This window comes from Populus trichocarpa, chromosome 7 (genome assembly GCF_000002775.5).
Source record: "Populus trichocarpa isolate Nisqually-1 chromosome 7, P.trichocarpa_v4.1, whole genome shotgun sequence".
NCBI lineage: Eukaryota > Viridiplantae > Streptophyta > Magnoliopsida > Malpighiales > Salicaceae > Populus > Populus trichocarpa.
The window spans coordinates 2,177,108-2,191,989 of NC_037291.2; the positions used below are offsets into that span (position 1 = coordinate 2,177,108).

Genomic DNA, 14,882 nt, shown 5'->3' on the forward strand with positions numbered 1-14,882 from the left:
CGGCTTGACAAGGATTGGGTACGACCTAGTTTTTGCACCATTGTCTTATATCAATCTACCCTCAAACTATTCCTGACATAATCAATTAAATAATTGTTTTTGTATTATTATACTTGAAGAATATTAGAAAAAACTAAAAAAAAAAACAGAGATAATTTTCAAATTTGACTAGGAATTGGACGGGATCTGGTTTTATAACATGACAATTGTCTACACCAATTAACATGACAGATTTTTTTGGCACCTCATAACTCAAACTTTGTGAAATATTTAAGATTAAATATTACATTAAATTAAAATAAAGAATATATCAATAAAAAAACTCATGTCAAGTATTGATTTAGAAAACACAAATAATATAAAATATATTTTTTAGAATATATAACAAGATAAAGTGCATGTTTGATATTATTATGTGATGATATTCGAAAACATCCAAGTTGCTTGGGGAAAGGTTTATATCTTTGATAATTGGTTAATCTCTTAGTTCTGAATTGATGCTTAATACCTACAAAAAGATTCCTTTTAGTATATCTAAGGACTCTTTGGTTGTTAAGTCGGTGATTTTTTTAGAAAAAATATAATAATCTTATAAAAAGATACCCTGAAAATAAAATATGCAATCGAGAATCGATCTCCCTTTAATAAAGAATTCATGGTTTATATATAACCCATGAGTCTTTTTATAAAGAAGAAAGATAAAAGATGTAATATTGTTTTAATAGCATTAATAAGAAAAATAATCTTAGACATAAAATATCTCTAAATGTGAGTAAAGAATTCCTAACTTTTCAGAGCAAAATATCTATAATTGTGGGAGCATGGTTAATATACTAGTCTCTAAATATGGGTAAAAAATGATTTTAAACCGTTGTGGAGCGTGGGTAATATACTAATTTTGATTAAAAATAGTGTTTGGATATTACATGTTTTATTTTAAAAACAAAACGAGTGTCGCTTTGCTTAAGAAACAAAGCAGGATACCCTTTGCTTTCAACCAAAAACAAACACGGGGATCTATTTTATCTTGATCATAGGTTATATTTTTACCCCTTTTTTTAAATTTAAAAATAAAATTTGAACAGCCTATATCATTAAAGAAGAAGTATGACGTGCCTCGTAAACCCAACGCCCCCTTTTTTATGAACCCTCTTGTTTCTCTACAAAAACTAATTTGAATTGATTTGGTTAATTATAGTGGATACTAATATAATTTGTAGATACTGATATAATTTGTTATGACAAGATGGACACTTGTTCTGACATGTATTAGAAAATTCCAAATTTACCTATAAATCAATAAAGATGCAAGGATACTCAAGACTTCTGCTTTTTTTTATATATATAACAAAACTGTGTGAAGAAATGAAAAATAAAAGTTTATTTATAAAGCGTTCTCTTTTTATTTATTATATTTATAAATTGATAAAAACATCCAGGAATTAAAATGCAGGTGAGCTCATTTAAGCAAGGCACTATGACTGGTTTTTAACTTGGTTGCTGAAATGATCTCCACTTTTTAAAGAAACTCTTTTATATCGTCCTTTTTGTTTGTTAAGTATATTTAAGAGCACATCTTTCACATAAATCTGATGGATGATCATTTTATAGGGCTCGGAAAGCACGTAGGCTGACATAGATCAGGTAGTTTCGTCGAAGCCAAACCAATTATTTTTATTTTATTCAACCCGTACTATATTATGATAATTTTTGTTTACAGCGAACGTCCATCTTGGGATTCGTTTCAAATGCTACTGCGCAGCACAGCTAGCTTTATGATTTATGGACATGATAATTACTTTCCCCCACAAGAAGATTTCTTTATCAAAACAAACACAACGGGTCAAATCATAATTTCTACATAATTAATGAGGTGATTAACTCTCTTCTATTCCTTGAACAAATTCCTCTTCATTGCATCATTTGCTTGATTGACACAAATAATGTTTTTCTAGTCAATTTCAATCTTTGAACATTCTTACCATGCACAGCGGTTCGCCACTGGAGTTTTGCTCAGTACACTCACCTGAATTGCCCCCATCTATCCTCCTGAGAAGCTTGGTTGCCAACCCCGATTCAAATAGGTCAAGCACGACCATGCAGACTTCTAGCGCTCACCTCCTTGACAACATGATTTTTTTTCAAATCTAATTTTCCTATTCTTGTAATGGTCATGTCTCATTAGTAATTCTCACAAGAAGAAATTAGAGAGAAAGAAACCGAAGAGTTGAAATCCAGTCAAACTTTGATTTTACTAAAACCTAATTATGTACCGAGCCAAAACCGTGAGGAAGCATCAGAGCAGTTACGACCATTGATCCACCTTTAAGAACGTTCTTGGAACAATCAGCTCTATACCACAATTGGTTTTATTGCTCCCCAAGGACTGCAGTCAGAATGTAGAGCTAGCTTAATCGCCATTGCGCCATAACATGACAAGTACCTCCACAAACGGCAAATGAAACAAAAGGCACTTGCAAAAACGCAAGACCTGCACAGTTATACCATGCAAAGCAAATGATTAGGAAAAGCATTGAAGAAAAATAAAATAAAATAAAGGGGGCACTCTTCGTTCTTTGCATGCACTATAATTGCTGTCTCTTTTCTTTATCTCATAATCAATTCTTCTTATAATGCAACACAAGTAACATTTTCACTGAATTTGTCGAAGATCTCAAGATTATTCTTCTTTTTTTAGTGCATCCAAGTGTTCTCATTCATGGAGTTGCCAACCCAATCCAAGGAGCTAGGCAGTATCAGTATCTCCATGCAGCACTAGTTACGGTCAAGCACTTCGAGAGACAGATATGGTCATGTTTTGACAAAAATATCTTTTAGAATAGAGGTGCGGTATAACAGCATGGCATCAGATCCTCCCTTGAATATGAATTATAAAATCTTTTCATCATGGCTTTTTTTATTGCTTACCTTCAACCAAATCATGATGGTTTTCCATCACCACTCTTCAATACCCACGCAGAACCTTTGGATTCGCATAAATCAGTCATGACCTGGAAAAGAAAACATGTTTCAATCACTCAAGCTATGAAAAGTGCTACTGAATAGATGGCTGCAACTTCTTAGATGAAATCACTAATTTCATCCGTGTTGTAACTACAAGCCTCACAAGTCATAATGCAGGCCAACCTTCAACAACATTATTTTGGAATGAACCTATTTGATAGTAATTTCTGAGTATGGTTCATGGAATGATTACAGGTCAACAAAATCTTAATGCCAAATTGGTTTGGATAACAAAATAATAAACAGATAAACAAAGGACAGAACAAGGTTATAAAGTGTCAGTAGAAGGATAGGCTAGTTTATTTTTTAAGAGGTTTTTATTGTGGTTTAAGTTTTAGTCCACACAGTTGAAATCAACAGAGTAATCTCTAACAATTCACAGTTGTGTAATTTGAGTCCCCGTGCAGTCTGCTTCCAGTATTCCTCACATCACAGGGACTATTATATTGCTTTTAGAATCACAGAGGCTAAATCCCATAAGCACTAAAACATCAAAAACTCAAAATAATAATAATAATAAAAATAAACAGATAAAAAAATAAACATAAAAACAAAATAAAAAATTGGAAAACACAACAAAAAACTGTGAATAGCCTCAAAGATTGCAAGCTTTTCACGTTTCTTGCACCATGAAGCAGGTAGCAACCTAGGGAAATGGGAGGAGACAAGCAACTTAACTTACAATACTAGCAAATTGCCAAAAAATAACAATATGATTTAGCTTTTTCTGTCATAAGACATCCCCAAAGTTGTTCTTCTCTTGTGCCACCAGATAACCTAGAACCCACCTAATCTTTTTATCATCTACAACAAAAACAAATGCACTTTAAACCCCTTAGTTGCTACCAAGAAACTCTGGAAATGTTTTTAAAAGTTCTGGCTACTTCCATCAAAGCTTGAGCCCTTTTCATCCATTTTAAATTAAAACACATAACTAATCTTTAACCCTTTAGAATTTCAAACAACAATATGTAAACTGGTCACCACAAAATGAGATTTAGGTGGCATTATCCAATCTATTAAGTTTGTCTTACATCACTGACCTTAATATATTCACTGTTTGAAGGCTCCCTCTTAAGCTCAAGCCTGGCTGCTGCTTGGACCTCTGACTTCTTAATATTCGCATTAGGTCCTCTTGCTAGAAAAAGCCCAATTACAACTTTTCTGCTAGGGAGAAGCAATTATGAGAAGTAGATAATTATTCTGGTTAATCTTATTGCATCGTATTTACACATAAGCCCCATAAGACCAGTGGATTGACAAAAGAAAAAAAAAATAGTATATATATAACCTCAATGGATCAAAATCTGGGTGTTCTGGTGAAGACTTCAAAACATAAAAGCCATGAATATTAGTTGCGACTTCACTTATGACTTCTTGAAGTTCCTCTGGAGGAGCTTCAGCACCAGAGGCTGCAGCTACTGCAATTCTAGGATCTGCCTTTGGAAGAGTAGACTGAGAGATGGCCAACTGTCGCAAACCTTGGCAAATCATTTGAAAACTGTGAGAGAAGAAGCGTATCATTATACTTAAGTGAGTGAAAAAGAAATTCTGAGATAAATTTTTGTCAATCTGTAACAACACAGATTTCAAATGAACTAATAGTGTTCAAACCAAAAGGGAAGCTAGTGCGATATTGATGTCAAAAAGAAATTTTGACAACACAGGCTGGTATTATGGGTTAAAACACAATCTATTGATCTCTTCTACATTCACATCACGTGGAGATCACTCATTTAGAGTTATTCATCAAGAGATTTATAGCAACCTACAAAACAGTTGCACCCAAGCCCCTGGCTTGTTTTAACCTATAAAACCACTGAGAAATTCTTTCTCCAGAAAAAACAATTAAGCGCCTCCAATGGTAGATGAAAAATTAACTACATATCAAAGTACCGCATTAAACTCATGCAGGCCATTAAACTGATGCAGGCTTCCAAAGGTATCGATGATTAGAAATACTGTTTCAACTGCATATTTGTTGGAATATGAGTAGAGAAACATGCATGCATGCACACAAGAAAGGTGTTAAATAGCCAGGAAAAAAATTGAAACCCATACCTGCAAACCTTGTGAGTTTGGAGAACTTTTGGCAAGGCCTTCCGCAGAGCTTCTCGAGTTTCATCTGTCATGGTTTTCTTCGGCTTTGTTATCACATTCTTGGACACACTTTTTCCAGCTCGATCAAAAGCAGCAGAAATGTTTTTTCCCATGACTTCCCAAGCTTGTTCTTGCTTTCTAACAATGTCTGGGTACAGTTCTACAAACAATGTATCCACATTTTCTTTGAACTTCCAATCCTTAAAGGAAGGCCTTTCAACAGCAAATATATTCAGGAAGCTCTTCAGAATCAGAGGCTTCATTGGGACATTAAGTTCTGAAGGGGTGACCACCAAACTCTTGCTAAATAAAAGAAGTATGTAATCTCTAGCTGCAAGTTTAACCTTTTCAGTTGGCTTTGGGTTGGGAAACAGTAAACTCGTTTTTGGCACCCATAGTCCTTGCACTAATTGCCCATACTCCTGAAGAACTATTAAGAGATCTTCAATGGAGTCATTTGGAATAAGATGCCTAAGAGCAGCAAACCGATGAATTGGAGGTCCCTATTAAGAATAACAGTCCAGAATTATCTAAAGAGAACAAACAATTGCTTTCCAAATTGAAAACAAATATTTCATTATCACAATTCATCGCTTCAAGATTTTCTTCCAAAAGCTGAAAAGGCATAAAGGAAAAGGGAGTAGAGGTACAGTTGAGAAAGAACACAAAATTGTCTTGACTCGATAACTTTAAAGAAATACTAATGTAATAGATTAAAACTTCACGATCCAGTTGGGAGCTTCAGAGATAAGCAAATTTGATGCTCATACTCTGGTGGCTCAAGTTCAATTGGGATAGGAGGGGAAATTTTTTTAAAGGTCCAGGTTTCAAGTGGAAATTTTTCTTGAGAAAACTGTATGAATGCTGTACCAAGACCAGAAAGAAACGTACTGTATATTATTGAGCCACAACAATTAGAACCACATCCCAATTGAGTGACAAAAAATGTAAAAACGCTCACCCCATCAACAATCTTCAACCAAAAAAGACAAACAAAACAAAAGAAAAAAAAGTCCACAAAGTGGAAACCATGAATCCTTATAATCCAGAAATAGAAATGCAATCCTGGATTTGGATCTGGATGATGTATATACTCAAACTGGGCAAGTAAATGTTCTAAAGGACACCACAGACATGAATGCATGGATTCATTTAAATAACTAAATCTGTTTTTCAAATACGCATCTGGCCATTAGTCAATAAGTGTTATATCGAGAAAAGAGAAAGAAGTTAAAAATAAGAAACAGAGATGTAAATCAGCAAACACGCCATGCTTCTCACACACATTAATGTTTCTAAACAGCTGGCCAAAATTGCACAACAATTTACAAAACAAAGAGACACCAGTACAATCAAAATTCCGCCACATACATTGGCTGGCACCAACTTCCAAAGCATCACTATATCATATAATGGAACACAGATATACAATATTGAGTCAGAACAAACCTCCAAAAACAGCCTCTTAATTCGTTCTTCCAGAGGCAGTGAAAGCAAAACCCTGTAACAACATCTATTTACACTTAAAAAGCCAATAGCGCAAAAGCACGAAAACAAAATCATCAGTTGATGAATATCATCTATTATGATGGAAAAGAAAAACATATACATGCACCCTAATTTCCATCACCATCACAGGTTACTGTGACATTAATTCATTATAAAGTAATGAAAAATAAGAAATGGTAGTGAACAGAACAGTTGAACTCCATAAGCAGAATACAAGTTAGATCTTGTGTCCAAGTCTCCCATTAATAATCTTGGGGCAGCAGAGAACTTACACAACCACTCACCAAACCACCACAACATTCAATTTGCACTAGCTTTCTTTACCTTTTTATTGTATTGTTATCCCAAGGTTCTATTTTACACCTTATTGCTGCCTCTTTCCTTGATTTCTCAGTCCAATCATTGTAAGGTTCAAATTATCCACTTTTAACATGGCATATTCAAATTTTCACAATAAAAGAAATATAAAAAATTTCAAAGTAAAAAAACAGTGCTACACTTTTGTTGTAAATGCAACTTATGTAATTGCATATCCTAAACAATGTTATCGTGAAGCCGGTGAAACAAAAACGCTACTTGAAATATAATTTATCCTAACTTCATTCTAAAACAGAATGACCAAGTCAATAAAGGTGCTCTGCAAGGCCTCTGAGATGCATTTCTTGCATTGTACGCATGCATGACAGATCTATGAATTTTTACATGTGCCAATATATGCTCATACATATTTTGGAGCATGCATAACACATTTGACGTAGGACAGGGTAATAAAAAAGATAGAAGAAGCAGAATCCCCTATAGGAGAGGGATTAAATAGAAGAGAGAAAGAGAAGGCAGAGAAGAAATCTCTAGTAACCTAGACTAAGAAAAAAGAAAATTCTAGTAAAATATTAATAATTATAATAACAAAATCCTAGAAAGCTATCTAAATAATAATAAAATTCTAAACATACTAAACTACAAGCAAAGGAGTAAACTTTCTCGTTCCCATACTGCATCAACCTCTGATATTGAAGATAGAAGAAATATGAAATAAGAAGGGTGACTGCACCTTCTTGAAGGACCATTGAGTTTAATATTGTTGTTTGATATCCCAGGACACAAGGAGCTCATGTAGTCATACCTTCATATAAAATCACATCAACTTGTAAGCAAATTTGGTGCTTCAGAAAAATAATCTTAAAGTACATGAAAGTTTTTGGAAAAGTTGCTACAGGCCTAGAGTTACAAATAAGATAAGTCATAAATAAACCATACGGGTTCATTGCAAACTCAATGGTAGAACTTTCTGGGGCCACCATGTTCTGTAGATATCTGGAAGATAAATCACTTTTTGAGCCATGGTACTTCAGAGGAATCCAAGACTGCAAGAAAATAACCAATTTAAGAGAACTGCAAAACAGTCCTTAGTAGTAATTTTACTTTTCGCGTAAAATTAACTAAATGATTGAACAACTATAATAAACCCACTATGAAGCAAAGCACTTATGTGTCCAACAGATCATCTTTCTTTATCCAATGCCTAGTAGTTTCTCCCTAACACCATCCTACCTAGGAAAATTCCAAAACTTTTCAGCTCATCTAAATATATAGTTTCTTTCATCAGTAATTTTTGTATTCCCACATGCCTACACATTATTCCAATTTTTGAGTAAAGTTAGGGGGAAAAAAGAGAAGTTATTTACAAGATAAAAACTTGCACATAGCAAAAGAAAGTTGCCAATTTGGAATGAAAACCATGTAACCCAAAGAAAATGCCCGGGAGAAGAATTGCAGTAACAGAAAGGAAAAGAAGCATCACGTCTTCAATTTTTTACTTGAAACCAAACTATGTGGTTATAACTAGATAAATGCATGTTAAGTTTCAGTTGTAAAATTGCACGCTTAATTTGTGTACCTCCTCAACATCTGGCTTTTGCTCATTTCCTGAACTCATCTGCTTGCTCTACACCAAACATAAATAAGGTTTGGTGCTTAGGAACTGACAGGTTATGAGCATATATAAAAAATTATAGTAGTAACAACAACAACAATAAATAACCAAAAGCTCTCAATAATTTCTATGAAATCCTGGTTGCCTTCAGTATTAAGGCATACATACAATATGAGAATAAACACATCACATGTGTGTGCATACATGCACTCGTGTCTCTCAATAATTTCTATGAAATCCTGGTTGCCTGCCGTATTAAGGCATACATACGATATGAGCATAAGCACATCACATGTGTGTGCATACATGCACTTGTGTATGTGTGTTCTATCTACAACCATTCATTTATGCACTACTCACTAATGTGTCACTGGTGATGGAGGTGGTCCTGTGTACTTCAATAGGTGGTTTAAAAAAATAACGAAAAAGTGATTTGATTAACAAACACCATCTAATCTGGACTACATTAGCTAGCTGATTAATCCACTCTTTGGTCTTAATGTGTGAATCACAACCAGTTATTTATCTTTTGAAGAGAAAATTTTAAAAGATTGAAAAGGGGATTATAAGCAAACAAGGAAACTGAAAACTAAAACAGAGTGTAAGATTATTGATATTCAAGGTATTTTAGTCCATCAAAATTTTTAAGGAATTCATGCTTTTTTATATCATGATGCAACAGATATAAGTTAAAAATGCTAGGAAGAAAGAACTCAAGCATAAATGATGTGCATGAAGAATTTAGTTACAAGAAGAAAAATGCTTAAAGCAAGAACCATATCCATGTCACCATTCCAAGGCAACAGTAGACCAGGCCAGAGGCCCCACAACAAACCAAGGCATCCTCCGCTTGATTACTTTTATTTCACAAAAGCATTCAGAATATGAAGAGAGAAAGAACCTGCTTCTTTGGTAGACCCAAGGGTTTCCCCTCATTGGAATCTTCTCCACTTGTGGCATTTTTTTTCCCTTTAGAATTACCAGAACTTAAATAGTCCATTGATGGCCGAAGCTGCACCACTGCATGAATAGGATTCAGGTGTAACTGCAAGTTGGAAAAAAAAAAGAAGCCAGAGCCTCTCAGAACATGTTATCTGTTAAAGATAGTTGGAAAACAAACTTAGAGCAACATTATGCAGCAGAATACTGATGGTACACTGATCACTTAGTTGCACATACACGCACACGCATACACTGGTGGAGCATACTCGAGAGTTTCCTAGCAAATTAACAACACTACAAATGTAGAGGGAGAAACAAAATATGTGAAACTGTATGGATTCCCACATAGATGAGGGTATAGATACATTAAATAAATAAAAAAGTACAGAATAATATAAAAACCAACCGTAAAAATGTTTTCTAGCACATTATGAATGACTAGAGAGAAACTTATAACAGTTGCTCAAGGCAGATAAAAGAAACACTGATCACTCATCAAATAAAAAAAAAAGAGCTCGATCATAAATTTATGAATGCTGTCCAGTATCCACCAATCAATAATAGATCTCACAATATTCAAAGATAGATACATTAACAATTACTCTTATGCCTCAAGAACAAATGCAGCTTGTATTGAGTTTCATGAGAAGCAGAACTTCTATCCCTTTTCTTTCCCGTCATAAAATGTCATGAGATGTGTATGATGCAGAAAAATAATTTTTTACAGGGCCATCGCTCCCCAAGATTACAGAAAAAAATGTTTACTACTAAGTTGTTTCAACCACACTGATGAATTAAACAGACTATGTTAAAGCACATAACAGGAGGGTAGGACAATCATACCTTATTACCTATAAGAACCCCAACAGCATACCCAGTAGCAGGAGGCGGCGACCATGAGGACGACAAAGTCTAAAGAAAACCACAAATCATGATACTGTATTAGAGTATCAAACAAGTACATAAGAAGTTACAAGGAACAGAAAAGGTTACAGGGACATCAAAAACCATAACAAATGTGACTCGGGAAGAAGAAAAGAAAAGAAACAAATAAATAAAACACCAGTCATCACCAGCACTAAAAGAACCAAAAAAATAAATATTTCAGTAAACTGCAAAACCATGAACTAAGAAAATGAACTGTACCAGAGATGACATCTGATCATGTCCTGAATAACAAACACCTGAAACACACCTCACTACAAAATCAATAGAGTTCCTACGACATGACTTTCAAGGCACCAAGTTTCTCATTAACAAAACCAAGGCACTCACCTTGGTGAAAATTTGGCAATACATCAAGAACTTATGATCTGCCCAAAAATCTTCGCAGATCACTATTTAAAACAAAAAACTACCAATAATGAAGCCTAACCCTGCCCTTTCATTCCATGTTTAAGCACTGAAGAAATACCATACCAAAATGAGCCTTTGACCAAAAAAGAAAGGGCAAATACAGAGGCAAACCTGCTTTTTCATATTCAATCTGCTAGCAATATCAGGGTCATAGTTTTTAGTATCATCAATAGACAAATCAACCTCCACTTCGGTGCTTTCAGGTTTCACTCTAACCTAAAAAAAATCGAAAATCACCATTCAATATCTCCCTTTTCCCCTCACAAAACAACAAGAAAAAGTCAGCAATAAACCCTAAAAAGGTAAAAATATTAACCTCTTTACATCTTTCATCCAATTCATACGGTCTCCAACACGGCCTCAATGGATATTGCATTACATATAACTGCAAAAAAGAGAAAGAAAATTAAGTTCATAAAATTACTGTTAAAAGAAAAACTCCACTCCAAAGAGGAAGAGAAAAAAGTTCACCTGAGTGTTGGGGTCGACGGACGGAGTGTAGTAAACATCAATTTCGCGAACAACCACATCATCCTCATCCTCTTCTTTATCAACATCCATTAGATCATTTTCCTTTACAGCTGCTCCTCTCTCTTCTTTAGCATCAATTTCCATCTTCACATTACCATTGGAAACCCCCGTTTCCGTCTTCGAAAGCGTATCATCAATTTTAGGTTTAGCATCTTCGGCTGTGTTAGAAACTGAAGGGTCGGGTTTTGGTCCCACCGGTACTGATTCCTGAGGTTCGGGTTTAGGTTTAGGTTTTGATTTTGGTTGAGGTTTCTTTGAAGTTGGCGCGAATCTGCTGGGTGGTTTTCGTACCTTGCTCGGTTCGTCTAGGCCGTCCAGGTCCATAGCTAAGTACTTAATTACTTCACGGTGGCTCTGGGTGGTCGATTGTATTGGCCTAGCCCGTTGGTGGTGTTTAGTAGAGGGAGAGAGACAGAGGCAGTGGAGATCGAAAGTGAAGTGAAGGTGGACGCAGTATATATAGTTCACGGATGAGGGTGGACGCAGCAGCGTCAGGGAATTGGGTGAGTTTAGGGCATCTAGAACCTTTGCGTTCTGGGCACAGACAATATATTAGGGCCTCTGCTGGCTCGAATCCATCAAAACATTGGGCTACTTAAGTAGGTGCGATGAAGTTTTTCTTATGTTCTGTGATACCTGGGCCAACTTTTAATATTATGTCTGCCTTTTCAATTTGATAAAAACAGAGTACTCAAACTATAATTTTGTAAAACCTGGATGAGCCTAACCGGTTATCTAGAGCTCAGATGTGGAGATTGAATTGATTTAAAATGAAGAAAATATTTAAAAAAAACCTGATTGGCATGATTAAAAATTCAAATTGACTCACTAATCCAGTCAAATCCTGACCCTTAATATATTGATTTTTAAAAAAAAATATAGGATCAGTTTGGTTTGATACTTTGATCTCTTACCCCATTATCCAGGCATTATTTTGGATCAACCTTCTAATCAGGTTTTGCAACTATGATTATAGAATTCATGTAAATTTACTCCTTACTCTTTAATCATGGGCTAGCCCCTTTGAAATACATGCAATGACAATGGAGTTAAATTCTCTCCTTTTCTTTTATACCTTGTTTGGATTGAGTATTGTTAATTTAATTAAATCTAGTTATAGTCAGGTTTAAAGACAAATAAGGTTTTTTTACACTGTAATGTTTAGCGAATATTTATGTATAATAAAAATATTATGAGTAATAAAAGAAATTTCAATTTAGAAAAAATGATTATTTTTTCATAAAATAAATAAATAAATAAACAAATGTTTAGATTATTTTTCTGAACATGTTCAGGCATTTTATATAACTAAAAAAAAGAAAAGATTAGCCAAGTCATAAGTCTAATAAACATGCTCATGAATTTAAACAAACTTTATCTAAATTTAGCTTTATTGAGTCATTTATAAAATATATTTCAAAAAAATTCTAGTTTTTACCCGCGACGACATCCCAGACACCGCTATTGTTTTTGAAACTCCAATGACATCACCATCTTCTATTAACTATTCAACAACAAATTTTGGATGATTTAATGTGTTTTGATTGCATGTGATAATTGTAAATAAAAAAAAAAGTTTAAAATTGTGTCTTTGCAATAATTGAATGTTTTTTTGTTAAATATTACATTTAGCATATATATATATATATATATATATTTGTGTTTTTGGCATTGGAATAAAAATTAAAAAAAAAAAAAACTATGTAGAGTCTATTTTTCCTGTAATTGATTCCTTATCGGGTCATGATATGTCAAGCTGGAATACGGTGCTTTGCAACAAGAGTGCCCCATCGGGTCATGATATCAAGCTTGACTCTTAACTCTTATGCTCATATTTCTTCTCCATTATTAATATCAAGCTTCAGGACGGTAAAAAGTAAATACAACTTTTGTGATTTTACATCTCAGGTCAACATGCTCTTGAGTAGGATAGAAAATTAAGTTTAAGTTTTTTTCTTTTCGGTGGTCGGGGCAACATTTATTTTTAAAGTGTTTTTTTTTAATATATTAAAATAATATTTTTTATTTTTTAAAAATTATTTTTAATACCAATACATTAAAATAATCCAAAAACATTTAAAAATATTTTTAAAACATAAAAAAACAAACAGAATAAAAAATAAAATAGAATTGGGGGAGATTGTTTGTGCAGTAGCCGCCGTAATACCGCTTGATAATGAAAAGCACTGGATCATTCAAGCTGAGTTTGTTGTCCCTTCTCCCTTGTCAGATGCCTCTAACTCTGTTCTTTTTTTTCCTCGTTTTGGACAAATTGTTGCTCCACTGTTGTCCATGTGATACCAACAAAAGTTTACTACATGCTCTGGAGATGCCATATTTCTCTGGAGATGCCATATTTCACTGGAAATTGCTGCATTTTTTTTCTTTTTGAAAATAACATATTTGGCAGAAATAAATTGCGGAAAATAGAATGGTTCAATTGGCTGTGCTACTTCCCAACAGGACAACCTTCGAAATTTTATTTAAAGGTTTAATTAATTGTGTTGTTTCGAGAGTTTTTAAAATATGGTAAGTATTGTTTTTTTAAATATTTTTTTCTTGAAAATATATCAAAATAATATTTTTTTTATTTTTGTTAAATTTATTTTTTACTTCAACACATCAAAATAATCTAAAATTACTAAAAAAATAACTTAAAACAAAAATTTTTTTAACAAAAAACAAACCCAACCTAAATTCCAAATAGGGTCTTCATATGGCACAACCACTTAAACTATGTTATTCTCTTAATTTTTTATTTTTTTTGCATAAATGTGCTAGTTTGCAAATTACTTTTGCCGACTATGTTTTTTTTTTTAAAAAAAAAAATCGATATTGATTGCTTTGGTATTTTCAACCTGCCTTTTTCTTTTTCTTTTCTTACCATTTTTTAATTTCTGACCTTGGTATGCCACAAGGTTGGTTTATACTGTATTTATTTTTATGGTTAAAAAATGTTTTTGAAATTTTTTATTTTATTTTAAATTTATTTTTATATTTTAAAATTATTTTAATGTGTTAATATTAAAAATAAAATTTAAAAAATAAAAAAAATATTATTTTAATGTATTTTAAATAAAAAATAATCACCACATCACGAGAACATGATTACAGCAGTACTGCCACAGCTGACAACTGCTACTGTTCCTGGTTCTCCATTCCGTGATACATCTCCGATTATTGAAACCCTGCCTTACTGTCCAGATGTGATTTACAAAAACATAGTTATATGCAGTGAAGGTTCTCTTTTTCCCTAATAAATGGAAAATTCTTGGCATCATTAATTGTACAAATATATATTATATGCAGTCATATTATGTGCATCATTGTGTAAATCTTCATGATACATTTGGTTGCTGCAAAATCATTGTAACAGGAACAAAGTGGGAAACATGGCACTGCTTGTCCCTGTCGATACTGTGAAAAGGAGATGGAATCACCTTTTTCAAGTTTGATGTCTACAAGTTGGGAACTCATCAAAAAATGG

The 14,882-nt window shown here is 33.6% G+C and overlaps 1 protein-coding gene across 2 annotated transcripts; it reads right to left on the reverse strand.

Annotated features, from left to right (window-relative positions):
* Nucleotides 1–1,841: 1,841 nt before the first annotated feature.
* LOC7478022 (uncharacterized) lies at nucleotides 1,842–11,910 on the reverse strand. Of its 2 annotated transcripts, XM_024605609.2 has the most exons (14): nucleotides 11,336–11,905; nucleotides 11,181–11,249; nucleotides 10,976–11,080; nucleotides 10,352–10,420; nucleotides 9,468–9,611; nucleotides 8,531–8,578; nucleotides 7,891–7,997; nucleotides 7,685–7,756; nucleotides 6,574–6,625; nucleotides 5,086–5,627; nucleotides 4,316–4,525; nucleotides 4,068–4,188; nucleotides 2,929–3,011; nucleotides 1,842–2,491 (listed from the first exon to the last, which is right to left on the reverse strand). In XM_024605609.2, the coding sequence occupies exons 1-13, from the start codon at nucleotides 11,717–11,719 to the stop codon at nucleotides 2,940–2,942; spliced, it is 1,995 nt and encodes a 664-aa protein (XP_024461377.2). In that variant the 5' UTR covers nucleotides 11,720–11,905; the 3' UTR covers nucleotides 1,842–2,491; nucleotides 2,929–2,939. The 2 variants fall into 2 exon arrangements, 1 of the variants encoding a protein (XP_024461377.2); XR_008059711.1 differs by lacking the exons at nucleotides 1,842–2,491; nucleotides 2,929–3,011 and having other exon boundaries at nucleotides 4,316–4,505; nucleotides 11,336–11,910.
* Nucleotides 11,911–14,882: the final 2,972 nt, after the last annotated feature.

Bases quoted from the DNA above. Each gene is read 5' to 3' on its own strand.
- LOC7478022 (XM_024605609.2), bottom strand. From the start codon at position 11,719: ATGGACCTGGACGGCCTAGACGAACCGAGCAAGGTACGAAAACCACCC. The intron at 9,612-10,351 runs GTATGATTGTCC...TCCAACTTGCAG, and splicing joins GGGTTCTTATAGGTAATAAG to TTACACCTGAATCCTATTCA. The intron at 3,012-4,067 runs GTCAGTGATGTA...TTTCTTTTCCAG, and splicing joins CAAACAGTGAATATATTAAG to GTCATGACTGATTTATGCGA.